This window comes from Formica exsecta, unplaced genomic scaffold (assembly GCF_003651465.1).
Source record: "Formica exsecta isolate Colony F162 unplaced genomic scaffold, ASM365146v1 scaffold423, whole genome shotgun sequence".
In the NCBI taxonomy this organism is placed as follows: Eukaryota; Metazoa; Arthropoda; class Insecta; order Hymenoptera; family Formicidae; genus Formica; species Formica exsecta.
In genome coordinates, this window is record NW_021851472.1 from 498,601 (window position 1) to 513,368 (window position 14,768).

The window sequence follows — 14,768 nt, forward strand, 5'->3', positions numbered from 1 at the left end:
TTAAAAGTGTTCTTCCATCATTATTAATATTAGTATTAATGTCTTAATGTGCTAAAAAGATTTAATAGTAGATTGAACATGGATATAGCTAATGTATATAGATAAATTTATATTTTTCAAGCAATTTTAAATTGCAATCAATTTGCCTGTTTCTATTGACTTTTTTGATACAAAAAAATTATAGTTACAAACGAATATATTTTATTAATTATTTTTAATATAATTCTCGATCTTTTTTTGAAAAAATATTTCTAGGTGCTGAGGATATTAAGATTATTTCTTGATTTCTTTTATAAGAAATCATTTGCAGGTATTGGTCATCCCTCCATTCTAGGATAGTATCCTGGATAGTTTTTAAATATACCATTCTATATATATAATAAAATACATCTGGAAGCAATGGTTTTGGTAGTGACTCAACGATGACTGCCACACGCATTTTCGAAGTCGAATCACGAAATTAATTTAAATAGTATATTTGAAGGGAAAATATATTTCTTTCTCTTCGTTAAAAGTGTTCTTCCATCATTATTAATATTAGTATATTATTGTTTTAATATGATAAAAAGATTTAATAATAGATTGAACATGGATATAGCTAATGTATATAGATAAATTTATTCTAGGATAGTATCCTGGATAGTTTTTAAATATACCATTCTATATATATAATAAAATACATGCTCAAATTAACATACTGTTTCAAAAAACTTTTATACTTTTTTTAAATATTTGTTACAAAATATTATGTGTGAATGTAACGTAAAATGTGCATATACTTTAATAAAACTTTGAGACAAATCGAATGGGTACCCCGATATCAGTGAAATATCGACTATTAATGTATTTAAATGCTATAGAAAAAGATTAATTATAGCTTAGAATTATTATAATTATGCTTGATATTATTCTGATTTATTTTATGTTGCAAAGTATTCAAATTAAATTTTTTTAACTTTCACTGTTGTCGGGTTCGATTCGTCTCGAGTAGTTGGTACCCGAAGATTATTTGTACTCGCACATTTAACACTAGCTACAATAACGCGATGCATGTATTTTATTATCCATAAATATAGTCGTTCGTAACCACATTTTCATAAAAATTGTTATATCCATTTAATTTTCAATAAAGAGATATATCTCTTAATAATGGAAGAACACATTTTCTCGCGCAAATTTCAATCTCGTGAATTAAAGATAATGACAATGGTAACTGTCGTTGATTCGTTACCGAAATCATTGCTATCGGGAGTAGTCCGGAAGATCTGGGCTTCGTTCCCTCTTATAGCGGGGCTCCTGATATTCAACAGATCACTTAACTTTTCTTTGCGGATTGATCTTGCGAGGTCCGATGTAGAAACAAGAAGTTGATCGTTCCCCACCTTTAGGATTGTTCTTGTCTTTGTCGGATATTAACCGGCGTGTTATCTGGCGGAGGGACCTTGATATGGTCAAATTGTTGGGCCAGTTATCCTCCATTGAACGTGGCAATAACGTAATGTTTTTACAACATATCTTAAGATTTATAAGATTTTATTCTGTTTAGCCAATTCTTCGCGAAACGGTACATATTCTTATTCTCAATCGCGAAATTTTTAAAATCACGCATTTGAAAATAAATCGGGCATTAGGTTCTAAGTATATTTACAAATGTTCTATATTACAAACGTGATTATAAAAAGCGTTTCAAATGTCCGTCGAAACATTTTCATATAATTATATAATAATTATATCGGTCCTCTGATTGCTCCAAAAATTACATAAACATACATTGGAATTGAGTATTACGGCAATCGTCGATTTATTTATTCGTCGCGTTTTTTTCATAAATTTTAAATCGCGATTTATCTTGTAATTTAATCGTTGATTTACATCGAAACTTCATCTATCTTCTCTCGGATATTTTCTTTGAAAGTCTACGCAAAATGCGCTAGTAGACCAAGTATTTTTTTCTACAATTGAAAAATGATCGATAACTTTATTAACGATTCTTTTGATCATAATTGTTTGCATTATATAAAACTTAATAGATTTTGTAATTGCATGTTGATTGATTATTAATCATAAATATTACATTAATCATTGCTTATCAGCTATATATGATCTAAAAATTTCTAGTGAATTCTGCATTATATGAATATTTCGGACATTTTCGTATATAGTATATTTTCTTTATTATATGGAAAAAATAATTTGTATTCCAATAAAATAATTGTAATAAACATTTTACCTCCTCGATGGTATCTCCACCTTAACGAAGGCATTTGCCGGGTGAGGAGGTTTGAGTACTCTAATGAACCTAAGAGCTATACCGGCGGTAACGTATAGTATTTTTGATTGAACGGATTTTGATCGATCCAAAGCTGATTAATGACGTCATTGCATTGTCTTTGCCAATAAAAGACTTGAATTCATAGTAAAATAGTGATTAATTGATCCAGGATCTATCAAAACCTTGCACTCAAAAACGCTAGTTATCGGTAGGGTCACCCATGCCGGACAGGTCAAAGGGGAAGAGGCAGATTAAGAGAGATATCATAATTATATTAATTTTTATGAATAAAATGGAAGCAAAGAAGGTAATAAAAAAAATAGAGAAAAGGGATCTTTAGTATTTTAAACATCTTTTAAAGATGTTTGAAAATAAATAGCCACAGAAAATATTCCGATGGACACCATAAGAAGCGCGACAGGACCTTACAATCTTAAGACAACGGAATGCGACAGGTCATAACAATCCGAGGACTTGAAGAAGAGGATACGTTGGACAGGAATGCATGATGATGGAGAAGAGGAAGAAGGAAACAGCTTGCCGTTGTATAAAACTTGCTAATAATAATAATAATTTGTAATCATGTTATATTTTATTCAACTGATACATTAAGTATAAATTAGGTCATCATAAATATTGTATAATTCCCAAGTTTTGCCTTTCCCCAAAAAAACACACAAAAGAAAATTTAGATCTAATAAAAAAATAGTTATATATATATATTATACGTAATTATTACATATCATAATAAATCAAATTCGAATTTAATTCTATTTCAAAGAATATTGTTATATTCTTAAATATTTTGGGGAAACGTATCGTATCATATCAAAATTAAATTATATAAAATGAATGTACCTGGAACACTTTCTCTAGTTTAACGCTAAATACATAATATCAATATCGTGCTACTAATGTTCAGATGAGTTAAACGTAACAGTTTATATATATTTTACGACTATCTCGTAAAATATCCTTCTTGACGTCTTTCGAATTTCTGGAACTCGACAATTTCTCGTGCCTAACAATATTAACAATCCAATAACTATTTTTTGCGTGCCGGCGTTGGCGTAATTCATGGTTGATCTCTGTTATCTCTCGATTCCAATTATTAGTCGCGATAAACTCGAGAGCGCATCGGAACAAGCGAGTTTCGTCCTTTTCAAAGACTCGTCGATAAAAACGTCGTCGTAAAGAAGAGCCGGGAAAGATCAGTAAGAGTCGCGTCTCGAAAAAAAAGGACTCGCGAGCGTTGGGAAGATCGATCGACGATCCTTTCCAACGATCCGCCCTTCGTGTTTCCGGCGCGATGCTTTTGGCCACCTCGTACCTTGCAATTAGCGACTTATGGCATATCAGCGGTCGTTAATTAAATTGAAACCAATAAGAGTTGCTTATTATCGCGTCTGAGACGCTATTCTCTAGAAAAAAGGACTTGTATTTGGCTGTTCCGGATCAGATGTTATCATAAAACACATCTATTTATTCGTCTTAATTTTGTAGCCAGCAGAAACATACAGAGTGTGTTGAAAGTCTGGATACACTCAAATATCTCGTAAACATTGCATTTTAGAGAAAAATATTTCAGACAAAAGTTTCAAGGTCAAACAGCTATTACCGTTGATTGTGTCTTTTTAAGCCTTACAACTTTTGTCTGAAATATTTTTCTCTAAAATGCAATGTTTACGAGATATTTGAGTGCATCCAGACTTTCGACACACCCTGTATAATATCTCTAAGTAAAAAGTAACTCGATTAAAAAATTTATTTTTTTTTACGGTTAGTAAAATAATTACTAATAAATAGAGATGAAGAAAATAAAATTATAATATTGAAATAGTGTATTAATATTAAAAATTGGTAAACATTTCTAATCACATTGCGCTAATATACTTAAATCCTATATTAATATTATAACAAAATTTGTATAACGCATATAAAAATGTAAAATCGTTACTTATTAAATCGTATCAATATCAATTACAGTAATTAAAAAGTTAAATCAAAGTAAAGTCCCAAAAGTAACAATTAATATCACTCAAAATTTGTATGTCGTGCGTCACTAAAATATTGTTCAAATAATGCTGTAAGCAACGCGAATCGAGCAAGATTATAAATTATTTAAGTATTATTAAAATAATCTTCACTGTGATCGTCAAGGTAACGCACATACAGTACCATCTGTCAATTGCATCACATCCGCCTTCATAATTCGGAAGTTGACCTCCGTGAAATTTAATGTACCGGCCACGACCTTCTGAAAACGATTAGTCACTACCCAAAGCTCCTCGCTTGCGCCGGTAATATCTTCCGGTATTATTTTGATATCACTGGCAAACTGAAATCTGTCAGGATCGTAGCCGGCGATACCCTGCAATCCAAAGTGAAATATCTTGATTTTTTTTACACGGTCAAATATCTTTTTTAACCGTAAATGTCCGCGAAGAAATACCGAAAGATTTACTTAAAAATTGGAATTTTATATAAGTCGTGATATAAATAACATATTTAAAAAAAAACAAAGTTTTGTCGAAAATTTAGTATAAGTAATAAAATCGAAATAGGTATAAGTTAAAAAAAGAAATTTAATTAAAAATTTGAAATTATAATATGTTCGTTAATCATAGAAGCTATGAGTGCAGAAGAAATACGTGAATCGTATTTTAACTTAGGATCCGCGTGTATATAAATATATAAATCAGTTTCAGATAAGATTTTAGATAAATTAGATTGAGAGACCAAATTGTTTTTGTTGAACGGCTTGCAAGTGTTCCAACATGCCACGGACAATTCCGTGGGTAGACCGAAGAACAAGACACCGTTCGAAGAAATAGCCATGGCTGTTGCCTGGCTCGGAAAAACGTCTCGTATCGTATAGTAGTGTACTTTAGCACCGTATCGCGACTTCTTTAAATCGGTGGTCCTTGCGCTATTTATGTTCCGTGATGACATGGGTCTGAAATAGAGAACGGACGCGTACGGATGTTTCGCCATTCCTAGGATACCGTTTTGCAGTTGAAAACATTCACCCCCAATGGTGTAATTCGCGAAAGTAGGATCCGGAAGGAATATTTCAGATTCGAGTCGCCAGATCTTATCAATGTCACTATCGTAGATTACGAGTCCGTATCCTGTGGTGTCTGCCATGTACACCTAGTGTAGGAGATCAAAATTTTAATAAGTACCAGGAAATGTAAAAATATCTGAACGCTTTCGTTAACGAAATAATAAATATTTAAAAATTGTTTTTATTTATATATCAAAAATTGTATAATTCTATAATTTTAAAATAAGATTACAAATACGAGTTATTTGTACGCTACTTATTTTAATTTGAAATTTATAGAGTTTTATAATAGCAAAGTAATTTGAATTATTTCGCGCACACTTACAGTTGTATGCGAGCAACGAGGCCCGTATGTCTCGAGAACAATTGTAACCAATAGACCTATTTTTGTCTTGAAATTTTGCGAGAGATTATTTGCTATCTTTACTCTTTTAATTAATTTATTTGTAGCGAGATTGAAAACAAGAAGTTGTGCTGGACATACTACTTCTTTTCCGATTGTACCACTATCCAAAACCCATAATCTATTGCAACGATCGATCTAGAAAAAAGAATTGTCACGATATAACTCGGTAATAATAAGGCCAAAAAAAATTAATGACTGCAAAATATATGTAGAAGGTACAATAAATACAAATTCAGTATATATTGTAAGAAAAACTGAAATGTAAAAAAAAAAATATTCTTTCAAGTAATCAAAACATTTCAATATTAAAACACAATATATAAAAAATATAAAAAAATGTGTAATTTAAAAAAAAATAATAAAATAAAAAATTCAACACAAAATAAATTTACCGCAATTCTGAATGCGTTAGTGATACCGTTGCAATCACCTCTTTTGGTCCATGTCCAATCAGGATATGGTTGTAGGAGAGGACCACCTGGGCCTTTGTGTTTACTAACTACATTTAAACTCGATGGAACTCCATTATTTCTTATAATAGTCACGAATACTCTTCCATCTGTTAAAAAAATAAGAGATATATAAAAAAAAGTAAGAGATATATATAAAAAAAATAAGAGATATATAAAATAATTATTATATAAAGGTGATAGTCGATATAAATTATTTATCCTTCGACTATTCGACTTGTCGAATATATATCTTTGCAAATAATAACGAAGCATAAATAATTTATATCGACTGTCACCTTTCGAGTAGTCGGCGTCGATGATCACGCATTGCGTGTAGTTGTAATCGCCCGTGGCAATCGCCGCCGCTTTGTGATTCGCGTTTTTCCACTTGTAGTCGAAGTATCTCCATTGGTATATTGTTCGAAAGTGCTCTTGGTACGCGGCGACATTTATATAAATGTTGCCAATACATAATAATAATAGCAATTGCATGTTCAAGACATCAGTTCTCTTTCTAGTTCATACTCACCATCAGAAACACGTATCTTTTAAAAAGTTATACACACAGAAAAATATTATTCTATTGCTAAGTAAAATGATTACTCAGTTTAATTTACTTCTTTTAAGTAACAGTTATATTTACTTGTATATAGTATGTATTTTTCTGTGTGTAAGCAATCTCACACACACACACCCACACACACAAAATTAATTAAACCTTGCACGATAAATGGTGTTGTGTCTTGTTACATTATTAGTATTAATAATGTATTCAGGATTTGCATTCTATTCGATAAAAACTAGTTCCCTAAACTAGTTCCAATCACTTTTTAACGAACTGAGTATTAATGAAACTGGATTGCTAAGTCCACGACGGATTTATAAAAGCAGGGTGTACAATGAGCGAAATGCAATCACACCTGTATGAATATTTTTGTTGAGAGAGCATCAAGACTTCCTCATAACAAATCAAGCAGGATATAAACGATATAAATTGTTCTTTCTTATAAAAATATTTACTTATTATACGATTATAAGAGGATATTTTACATTAATCATGCAGTATTTACAGTCTACGTATGAAGTGATGCTTGAAGTTTGAGCAAACTACGAATACACGTTAGCATTGCAGCATCAAATATTTAATCTTGACTTTTAAGAAACTACATTCTCTTTCGGTCATCGGCTCATATTACGCCATTATCATGTTTAATGCAACTGTCATATAAATACAATTAACTTATTTTCTTCTCCACGAGCAAATATCAATCGCATTGCAAAACTACACTTCACTCGCTACCGTTTAATGCACGTTTCATGTTTCCACGTCGATGGTTTTACTAACTACTACATTTAAATAATATTAATGAGGTCTTCGAGCAATATAGATATATTTCTCTAAGCAAAACGATATAATAAGTCAATATTCCTGCCTTTCGAATTGACTCGGCAAAATAAATGATCACTTTATCATGAAAAATGTGTTTTGATAAGAATTGTATATAAAATTAATTATATTATATTTTTAAAAGATGCGTGAAATAATAATTTCTTTCTTTAAAAGAAAGAATTATTATAGTAATCTCGTTCTTTAAAAATCATTTGTTTAGCTCTTATATTATCGAAATTTTACATGGAAGAATTTTTTCATCTTTGTTTTCTCATTCCACTTACGTTTGTACAGTTGTCATTATAACATTCGCTGGAATTTTTACAGCTGATTTTTTTGACGCGCAAACTTTCTTATCTTTCCATTACGATATTAAACTTAAATAATAAGTCATGATTATAAATTTAATTTCAACCATTCGTTTTAATATATTTTTTTAAACTAAAAACTTTTCTTTTTATATTTTATAATCTAAAAATAAAAATGTTTTCAAAAGTATAACAAGACTGAAATATATTCTAGATAAAATACATTATTTTACTTAAAATAAATATTTATTTAGGATATCACCTAGAATATTAATTTTTTAAGGAAAAATAAATAAAATAATTCAAAATAAATTTTTATTTGCTATAATAATTATAATTATTAAATACGAAGCTTCAACGTACAGTCACATATGTTTTTGTACGATTAGCTTTATTTTATTATTCTTATTACGTAATAAGTGTGATTAATAAATATTTCTTCTTATCTAGTAATTTATTTATTACACTGGATTATGCAAAATGTTATATGCAATATGAGAAGTTAAAAACACACTTGTCACTTGACACAGTTTGATACTAACTGTCCACTATTTTTAATAAAAATAAGAGAATGTTTAGGAACGGTAATCCCGGTGATGGTGGTTATTCCCAATAAATACATACCGGGATAAATAACAGGATAAGCAGTGAAACTTAATTGGCACCACGAGCAGTAAAAGTTTGATGGCTTTTCGAGCTGATAATAAGCTCCGCAAAAAAAAAACTACAGAACTTTTATAAAGGCGGGTTTGTCTTCGTTCTTCGTCGAGATGTCATAGGTACATGTAGTGTCGCGCATTCTTCAATCGTAATCGATGATGACGGTGTACTCGACTTGAGGTCGAGGATGGATCGATTTCGCGATCCAGGAAGAGAAGAATGGTCTAGTGAACAATCTCGGAGATTGATACGATGGCGGTGGTGGATGGTGATGGTGATAGTTCGCGAAGAAATTGGGATACTTATGCCAGCGGATGGATGGTGCCACCGCGTGAGAACGCGAGTCGTCGAACTCCCCGCGGTGCCACAATCTTCATTTGCCCAACGTCTCGTAAGCGCGATTGCGGTCAAAACCACCGTTACACTTGGTGCCGCGGATCAGCTCGTCGACGTAGCCAGCCTGTATCCGAAAGTTGGTCTCGTTCGCATTCATAGTCGCGGTCATGAACTTCTGGAACGACGACGTGAGCACCCATAACTCCTGGCGGCCGTTTTTTGCGGTGATGATCTGCAATGAAATTGATTACGGCGTTGATTGCTCGTTAACATATAGATAAATCGTTCTAGAATCGTAAATAATCAAGAATATAATTTGAATTTAGCGGAAAATGATTATTTTTTTATTATAATAATCGTGTATATAATTTTCTATTTAATATAGGTATAAAAAATGCGGAGTAAAAAAAAATATAAAAGTGTATGTTTATGTAGTGGAAGAATTTCGTGATTATTATACCTTTAGTCCAGACGGAAATTGCAAAGTGTCGGGATTGACGACAACGATTTCGGTATTGGTACTACCATATTCGGGATAAGTTATACTGTTCCAACATCCGATAGCTAAATCTGATAGAAGACCGAAGAAAAGAATTCCATTCTGATCCATGCCTTGAGCGGCCGATTGCGATGATCTTTCCATAGCGAATGGACGGAATGACCTTGGTGCAGAGTCGGAGTGTTCTTCAAAGAGGCTATAGTTTCTAAATAATAGCAAATGTCCAATTATAACGAAATACTTTAAGAGACAAGACAAATATATTATAAAACGTTTAAATCACATAAAACATATCTAAAAAAATTAATTTATATATAAAATTTTACTTAGAAAAATACGAAAGATATTATATAAATCCAAATATAATTATATTTTAATTTTTTAAATAAATACATAATAAACTTTGAGCATAAAATATATTTTATTGACACATATATTTTTTAAAGAGAAATCGTGTAGCGTATTAATTTTTCTACGATTAAATAAGCATGATTATTCGTATTTTTTCTCACCTGATGATAGAAGTGGGTACCCAACTTTCGACTGTGCTAGCCAAGGAGTGGAAATATAAGATTCTGTCGCCATCCTGTTTTATGGGACTCAACGCGAGTCCCAGAATGCCGTCCATTAAATCAAACGTATCCCCCTTGATGTGAAACGTTCCGTGGGGCGGATAAGGATAAAACAGATTGTTAGTGATCCTCCATGAGTGGGAATTGTGATGATCGTAGACGAGCAATGCGTATCCAGTCACATCGGCGACGTAGACGAAGGTGTCGCGGCATTTCTCGCTGTGGCGGACGTCGACCGCGAGTGTCACGAACAGGGAATCGTCCTTGAACTGTTCCTTGGGGAATTTGTACCGGCTCAGGATCTTGTTCGTTCGCAGCGAGAATGATAGTAATTGAGGAGGACAGATCTGTCGTTCTTCAAACTTGCCGGTGTCGAGAACCCATAATCTGTCGCATGAGTCCACCTGCAATCACATTTCTTTTCTACAGTTAATATTTTGTCCCCTTATCATTTAATAAGAACGCTTGATAATCAGCTGATCTATGAGAAAAATCGTCTTATCAAGTTTTACGATACAATATAATTGACATTCTGGATATATAATGTTCAAAGACGCAAAATAATAAGACAGCTATTAAATTTTAATTATTCAATTTTGTGGCTTAATTAATTATATTATATATAACTATTAGCAACGTGGCATACATAATATTTTTAATAAAGTATTGTATTATAAAAATAAGAATTAATTTTGCATAGAAATAAATATACAGGTTTTTCAGCATTTCTTTCTGCCTATAAACAGATTCTTTGATCAATTTAAAGTTGGTATTTTTCTAATAAAAAAATTTGATGATTGTTAATTTATGTCGTGTTTATTAATGTTTATATAAAGTAATTTGATATCATGAAAATTATAATTGAAGAGAGATAAATCATATTTAAAAGAAATCATAATTTTGAAAATTATAATTAAAAATCATAATTAAAGAAATATGATTATAATTTAATAAAAATATATTATTTTCTAAATGTTTCTTATGTATGTTACTTCTAAACTTTCGATATGCAGTTACTTTCGCTTCGAAGAAATTAACATATTTACCTCGATGTTTGTTTTTCCATTTATATACAATACATATTTATATACTTCGCACATTCATCATTAAAATGGAAATTGTAAGTAACACGGTTGTAAATCAGATAATAATGATAATAAAATTCATTTATACTCGTATAACTCGTAATACGATATCTTTCTCGCGTAATACTTTCTAAACAAACGGTATATCATACGTTCGATACACATGCAGGACATTCTATGTCGTAATGTACACAGCTGAATTTTTTTTTTTTTTTTATTAGTTAAAGTCACAATATTCAAGTAAAAATAATATTTCGCGAATAAACTCATTATTTTTTACAAGTTTATAATTGTTAGTATGTTCAAAACTTTAAAAATTATTTTCTTCTCAAAATTCAAAAATTTATTTTATATCAAAAATTTATTCTATATTTTTCACTTATCAAATAGAAAAGTGTATACGTAATTTGTTAATTATATTATACATTTTAAACGTTAATTATATCATACATTTTAAACGTGTATGTGAGGGAACTCGACATTAAATGGAGAAATAATATTTATCAAGCTCGCGTTTCTTCCTAGTCTCAATCGACACGAAACATCAGCTAAGAGAGTATTGTTCTAAGTCACGCGCGTCCTAAATCAGTTAGATACTTGACGATAGTCACACATTGTAAAAGAAAATATCGTAAAAAAGATATCAAAAAGCCTTCCACCTTTTTTGTTGTGGTCAATGCCAACAATTACAATAATTGATATGCCGTTTATAAGAAATTCTTCGTTTATATCACACGTTCGCGGATTGTTATACGCATTTCTGGAATAATAATGAAGGCATTATTTCCATATAGTGTCATGCCATCACACGAAACGTGCTTATCTTTGAATAAACGAGGTGCGATTTCCGATAATAAAATGGAATATGAAATATGTACAATTTTATATAAAATATATGTAATTTTGCAATTTATACCGATCCTGTTTAGTTTTCTTATATTATAACAATAAAACAAAATAAAGATTTATTTAATCAAAACGTTAAGCAATATTATAATGTTTAATTTTGATACTGAACTATTAAAAAATATTACGTGATCAAAATTAAGATGGCATCCTATTATTGAGCGCAATATATGAATAAAATATTTACTATGAGCCCAAAATATTTTAACCCGAATTAATAAGATATAAATATAAAATTTTCTATCGTTACCTGCATTCTGAATACGCTAGTGATCGCTTCGCAGGATCCCAATTTATTCCATTCCCAATTCGGATAAGGTGCAATTATTGGATTTCCCTCGGCAGAGACATTATCCGTGACGTAACCGAGAGTGACAGGAACTCCTTTTTGAATTCTTGGTATCGAGATGAATACAACGGATCCGATCTTAGCTATGCATTCATTGAAATGGTTATCAAGTGTTAAACAAGATAAGTGAAAATGTGTCATGATCTGACCTAATAAAGCGATTTCGATTAAAAAATTTTAGATTAAAAGATATTCGAATAATCGATCTCTTATTTTTAATTTTGTTATAGAATTACAAAAATTTATATAATATTGGACGAATATAAAATATTAATTTTGAACGTTTGTTATAAGAAATACTTTTTTTATTGTGATAAGTATACATTGTTCTCTTTACCTTCTATTCTTTTCGCTTTTATATATATTTTTAAAATAATTTTCAAAAAATTGCATTTCCGTAATAAAACTTAATGCAACTTATGTTTTTATAAGTAGGTCTTTATGCTCAAAATAAAATCACATTATCGTTGTATAAGAAAGGATTATATATTAGTATAATGTGATAGTCGATGTGAAACTGCGTAGAAATTATGCAAAAATGTTTGTTACTTAAATCGCATAAATAATGAAGGAGCGCGAAATATACCAGTATGAACCGTTAGATTATAACTGATCAATAATGCGATCGTGTGAATCTTTCGAGCACTTTCAATTATGCAAATCAATATTCGTCCAATTCAATAATTACTTTTGTTTTAGCAAATAAAAAAAGTAATAATTATTAAACAAATAAAAATATTAATTTTTTATGGTATTAATTTAATATGAAAAAAGAGGAAATATATTAACAATAAAATAAAATAAAATAAAATAAATATTAAAATATATCTCATACAATAAATAATTGAGTAACAGATTTGTTTGTCGCTAATAAATGATTTGTTATTTCAAACGCTTTTACAATGTAAAAGAGTAAAAAATGTAAAATTATTTAATACCTCTGTAATAAAAATCCACGTCGATCGGCACCGGTGCCCCGGGAATAAAGTGGCCCTCTTGTATGGCAAGTTCTTTGGCAGCCTCGTTTGGGAAGGCAAATTCCAAAGCCTTCCATGAATATATGTTTTTTAATTTTTCGATGCTCGCGGATCCCCCAAGAAGTAACGCTATAGTAGCTCGTAATAACCAAGCTCCTTTGGACTTCATCGTGAATCTATTAACAAGTTGCATTTGCTTTTTAAGACGCGAAGAAATAAGAAAAACACGATTTATTTTTAATGTACATTTTTTAAGAGAGTGAGAGAGAAAAAGAAAGAGATTTCGTAAATATATTTATAAAGAATTATTAATTATGTGTGTATTTTTTGATATTACTAATTACTTTTCAATGCGTTAAATGAGAAACTTTTGTAATATAGTTTATGTTAATTACTTAAAATGTATTATATATATATACAGGGTATTTTATAAATAGGTGACCAAATTTTAAGAGCATATTTTATTCACCGTAAAAATGAAAAAAGTCATATGAATGCGAGTCAATCTATGAGACGTCGATGCGAAACATCTTACCAAAAATATTTATAATTTGGAAACAAAGCGGTACTCTCTCCAAACCCACGTCCATATGACTTTTTTTTATCTTTACGATGAGTAAAATATACTCTTAAAGTTTGGGGCAGGAGGGTGAGCCACCTATTTCTAAAACATTCTGTAAAATGATACATTGTTTTAATTTTCAAACAAAATGTAATTGGATATATTAAATTAGATATATGTATATCAAATATCGAAAAAATATCTGGATATGCTCTACATATTAGAGCGGTCGGTGTTACAAATTATAGTTAAAGCATTACACTTTCTAACATTATAGACTTTCACCGCAGAAATTGCATAATAAAATTTAATGAAGAGAATAAAGTTAATAAGTGTCGCTGATTTAAAAAAAAAAAAGAAAATATAATAAGCTTTTATACTTTATTACATCTTATCTTTTATATAAGCAAACAAAAAAAAAATTACATCTTTCTTTCATTATACTCTTTATCTCTGATATCATTGTTTTAATATACATTAAATAAATATCAAATTAAAATATAAGAAAACTAAAAAGAATTAAAAATAAAGATTTGATATACATATAATTGACAATGTTAGATTTTACGATTATTTTTCTAGGAAATTTTTTTTATAAATACATATAACAGTTTTTCACAACTAGCGCGTGTACTTGGCGCCTCTTTTTACCTTTTTTTTTAGATTTTACGATAAACATTTGAAAAAATATATACATATATTAAAACAAAAGATACATTTTATATTTTTAACTATAAATTATACATATTATCTTTATACGTAATAGCACCTGAGTCATGAATATTGTTGTTAGCAGATAAAAACTTATCTAAAACGGAAAAACTTTTCTAAAAACACAATATATTTTATATGATTATACAATTATATATACAAATAATAATTATCAAATTTTTTAAATGTAATTAATTTTTTCTTATGTGTAGAAAT

At 30.0% G+C, this 14,768-nt stretch overlaps 2 protein-coding genes across 4 annotated transcripts in view; both read right to left on the reverse strand.

Annotated features, from left to right (window-relative positions):
- Positions 1–4,219: 4,219 nt before the first annotated feature.
- LOC115240290 (major royal jelly protein 1-like) lies at positions 4,220–6,716 on the reverse strand (the record flags this gene model as incomplete). The annotated part of the gene is made up of 5 exons (XM_029815356.1): positions 4,220–4,643; positions 5,012–5,425; positions 5,665–5,880; positions 6,138–6,304; positions 6,494–6,716. Coding segments are annotated over 5 exons (1,236 nt in total), but the record flags the coding sequence as incomplete, so codon positions are not given.
- Positions 6,717–8,334: 1,618 nt separating this feature from the next.
- Positions 8,335–14,768, reverse strand: part of LOC115240307 (protein yellow-like) — an 8,326-nt gene continuing 1,892 nt past the window's right edge. For 2 of the 3 annotated variants that reach the window (XM_029815376.1, XM_029815378.1), the window contains exons 2-6: positions 13,241–13,455; positions 12,204–12,385; positions 9,903–10,366; positions 9,352–9,595; positions 8,335–9,123 (exon numbers count right to left, since the gene is read on the reverse strand). In XM_029815376.1, the coding sequence (XP_029671236.1) occupies positions 8,929–9,123; positions 9,352–9,595; positions 9,903–10,366; positions 12,204–12,385; positions 13,241–13,448 (1,293 nt within the window). In that variant the 5' untranslated portion in view covers positions 13,449–13,455 and the 3' untranslated portion in view covers positions 8,335–8,928. Of the gene's footprint in view, positions 9,124–9,351; positions 9,596–9,902; positions 10,367–12,203; positions 12,386–13,240; positions 13,456–14,610; positions 14,682–14,768 lie in introns of those variants that run through there. The other variant, XM_029815377.1, reaches the window with a different exon arrangement.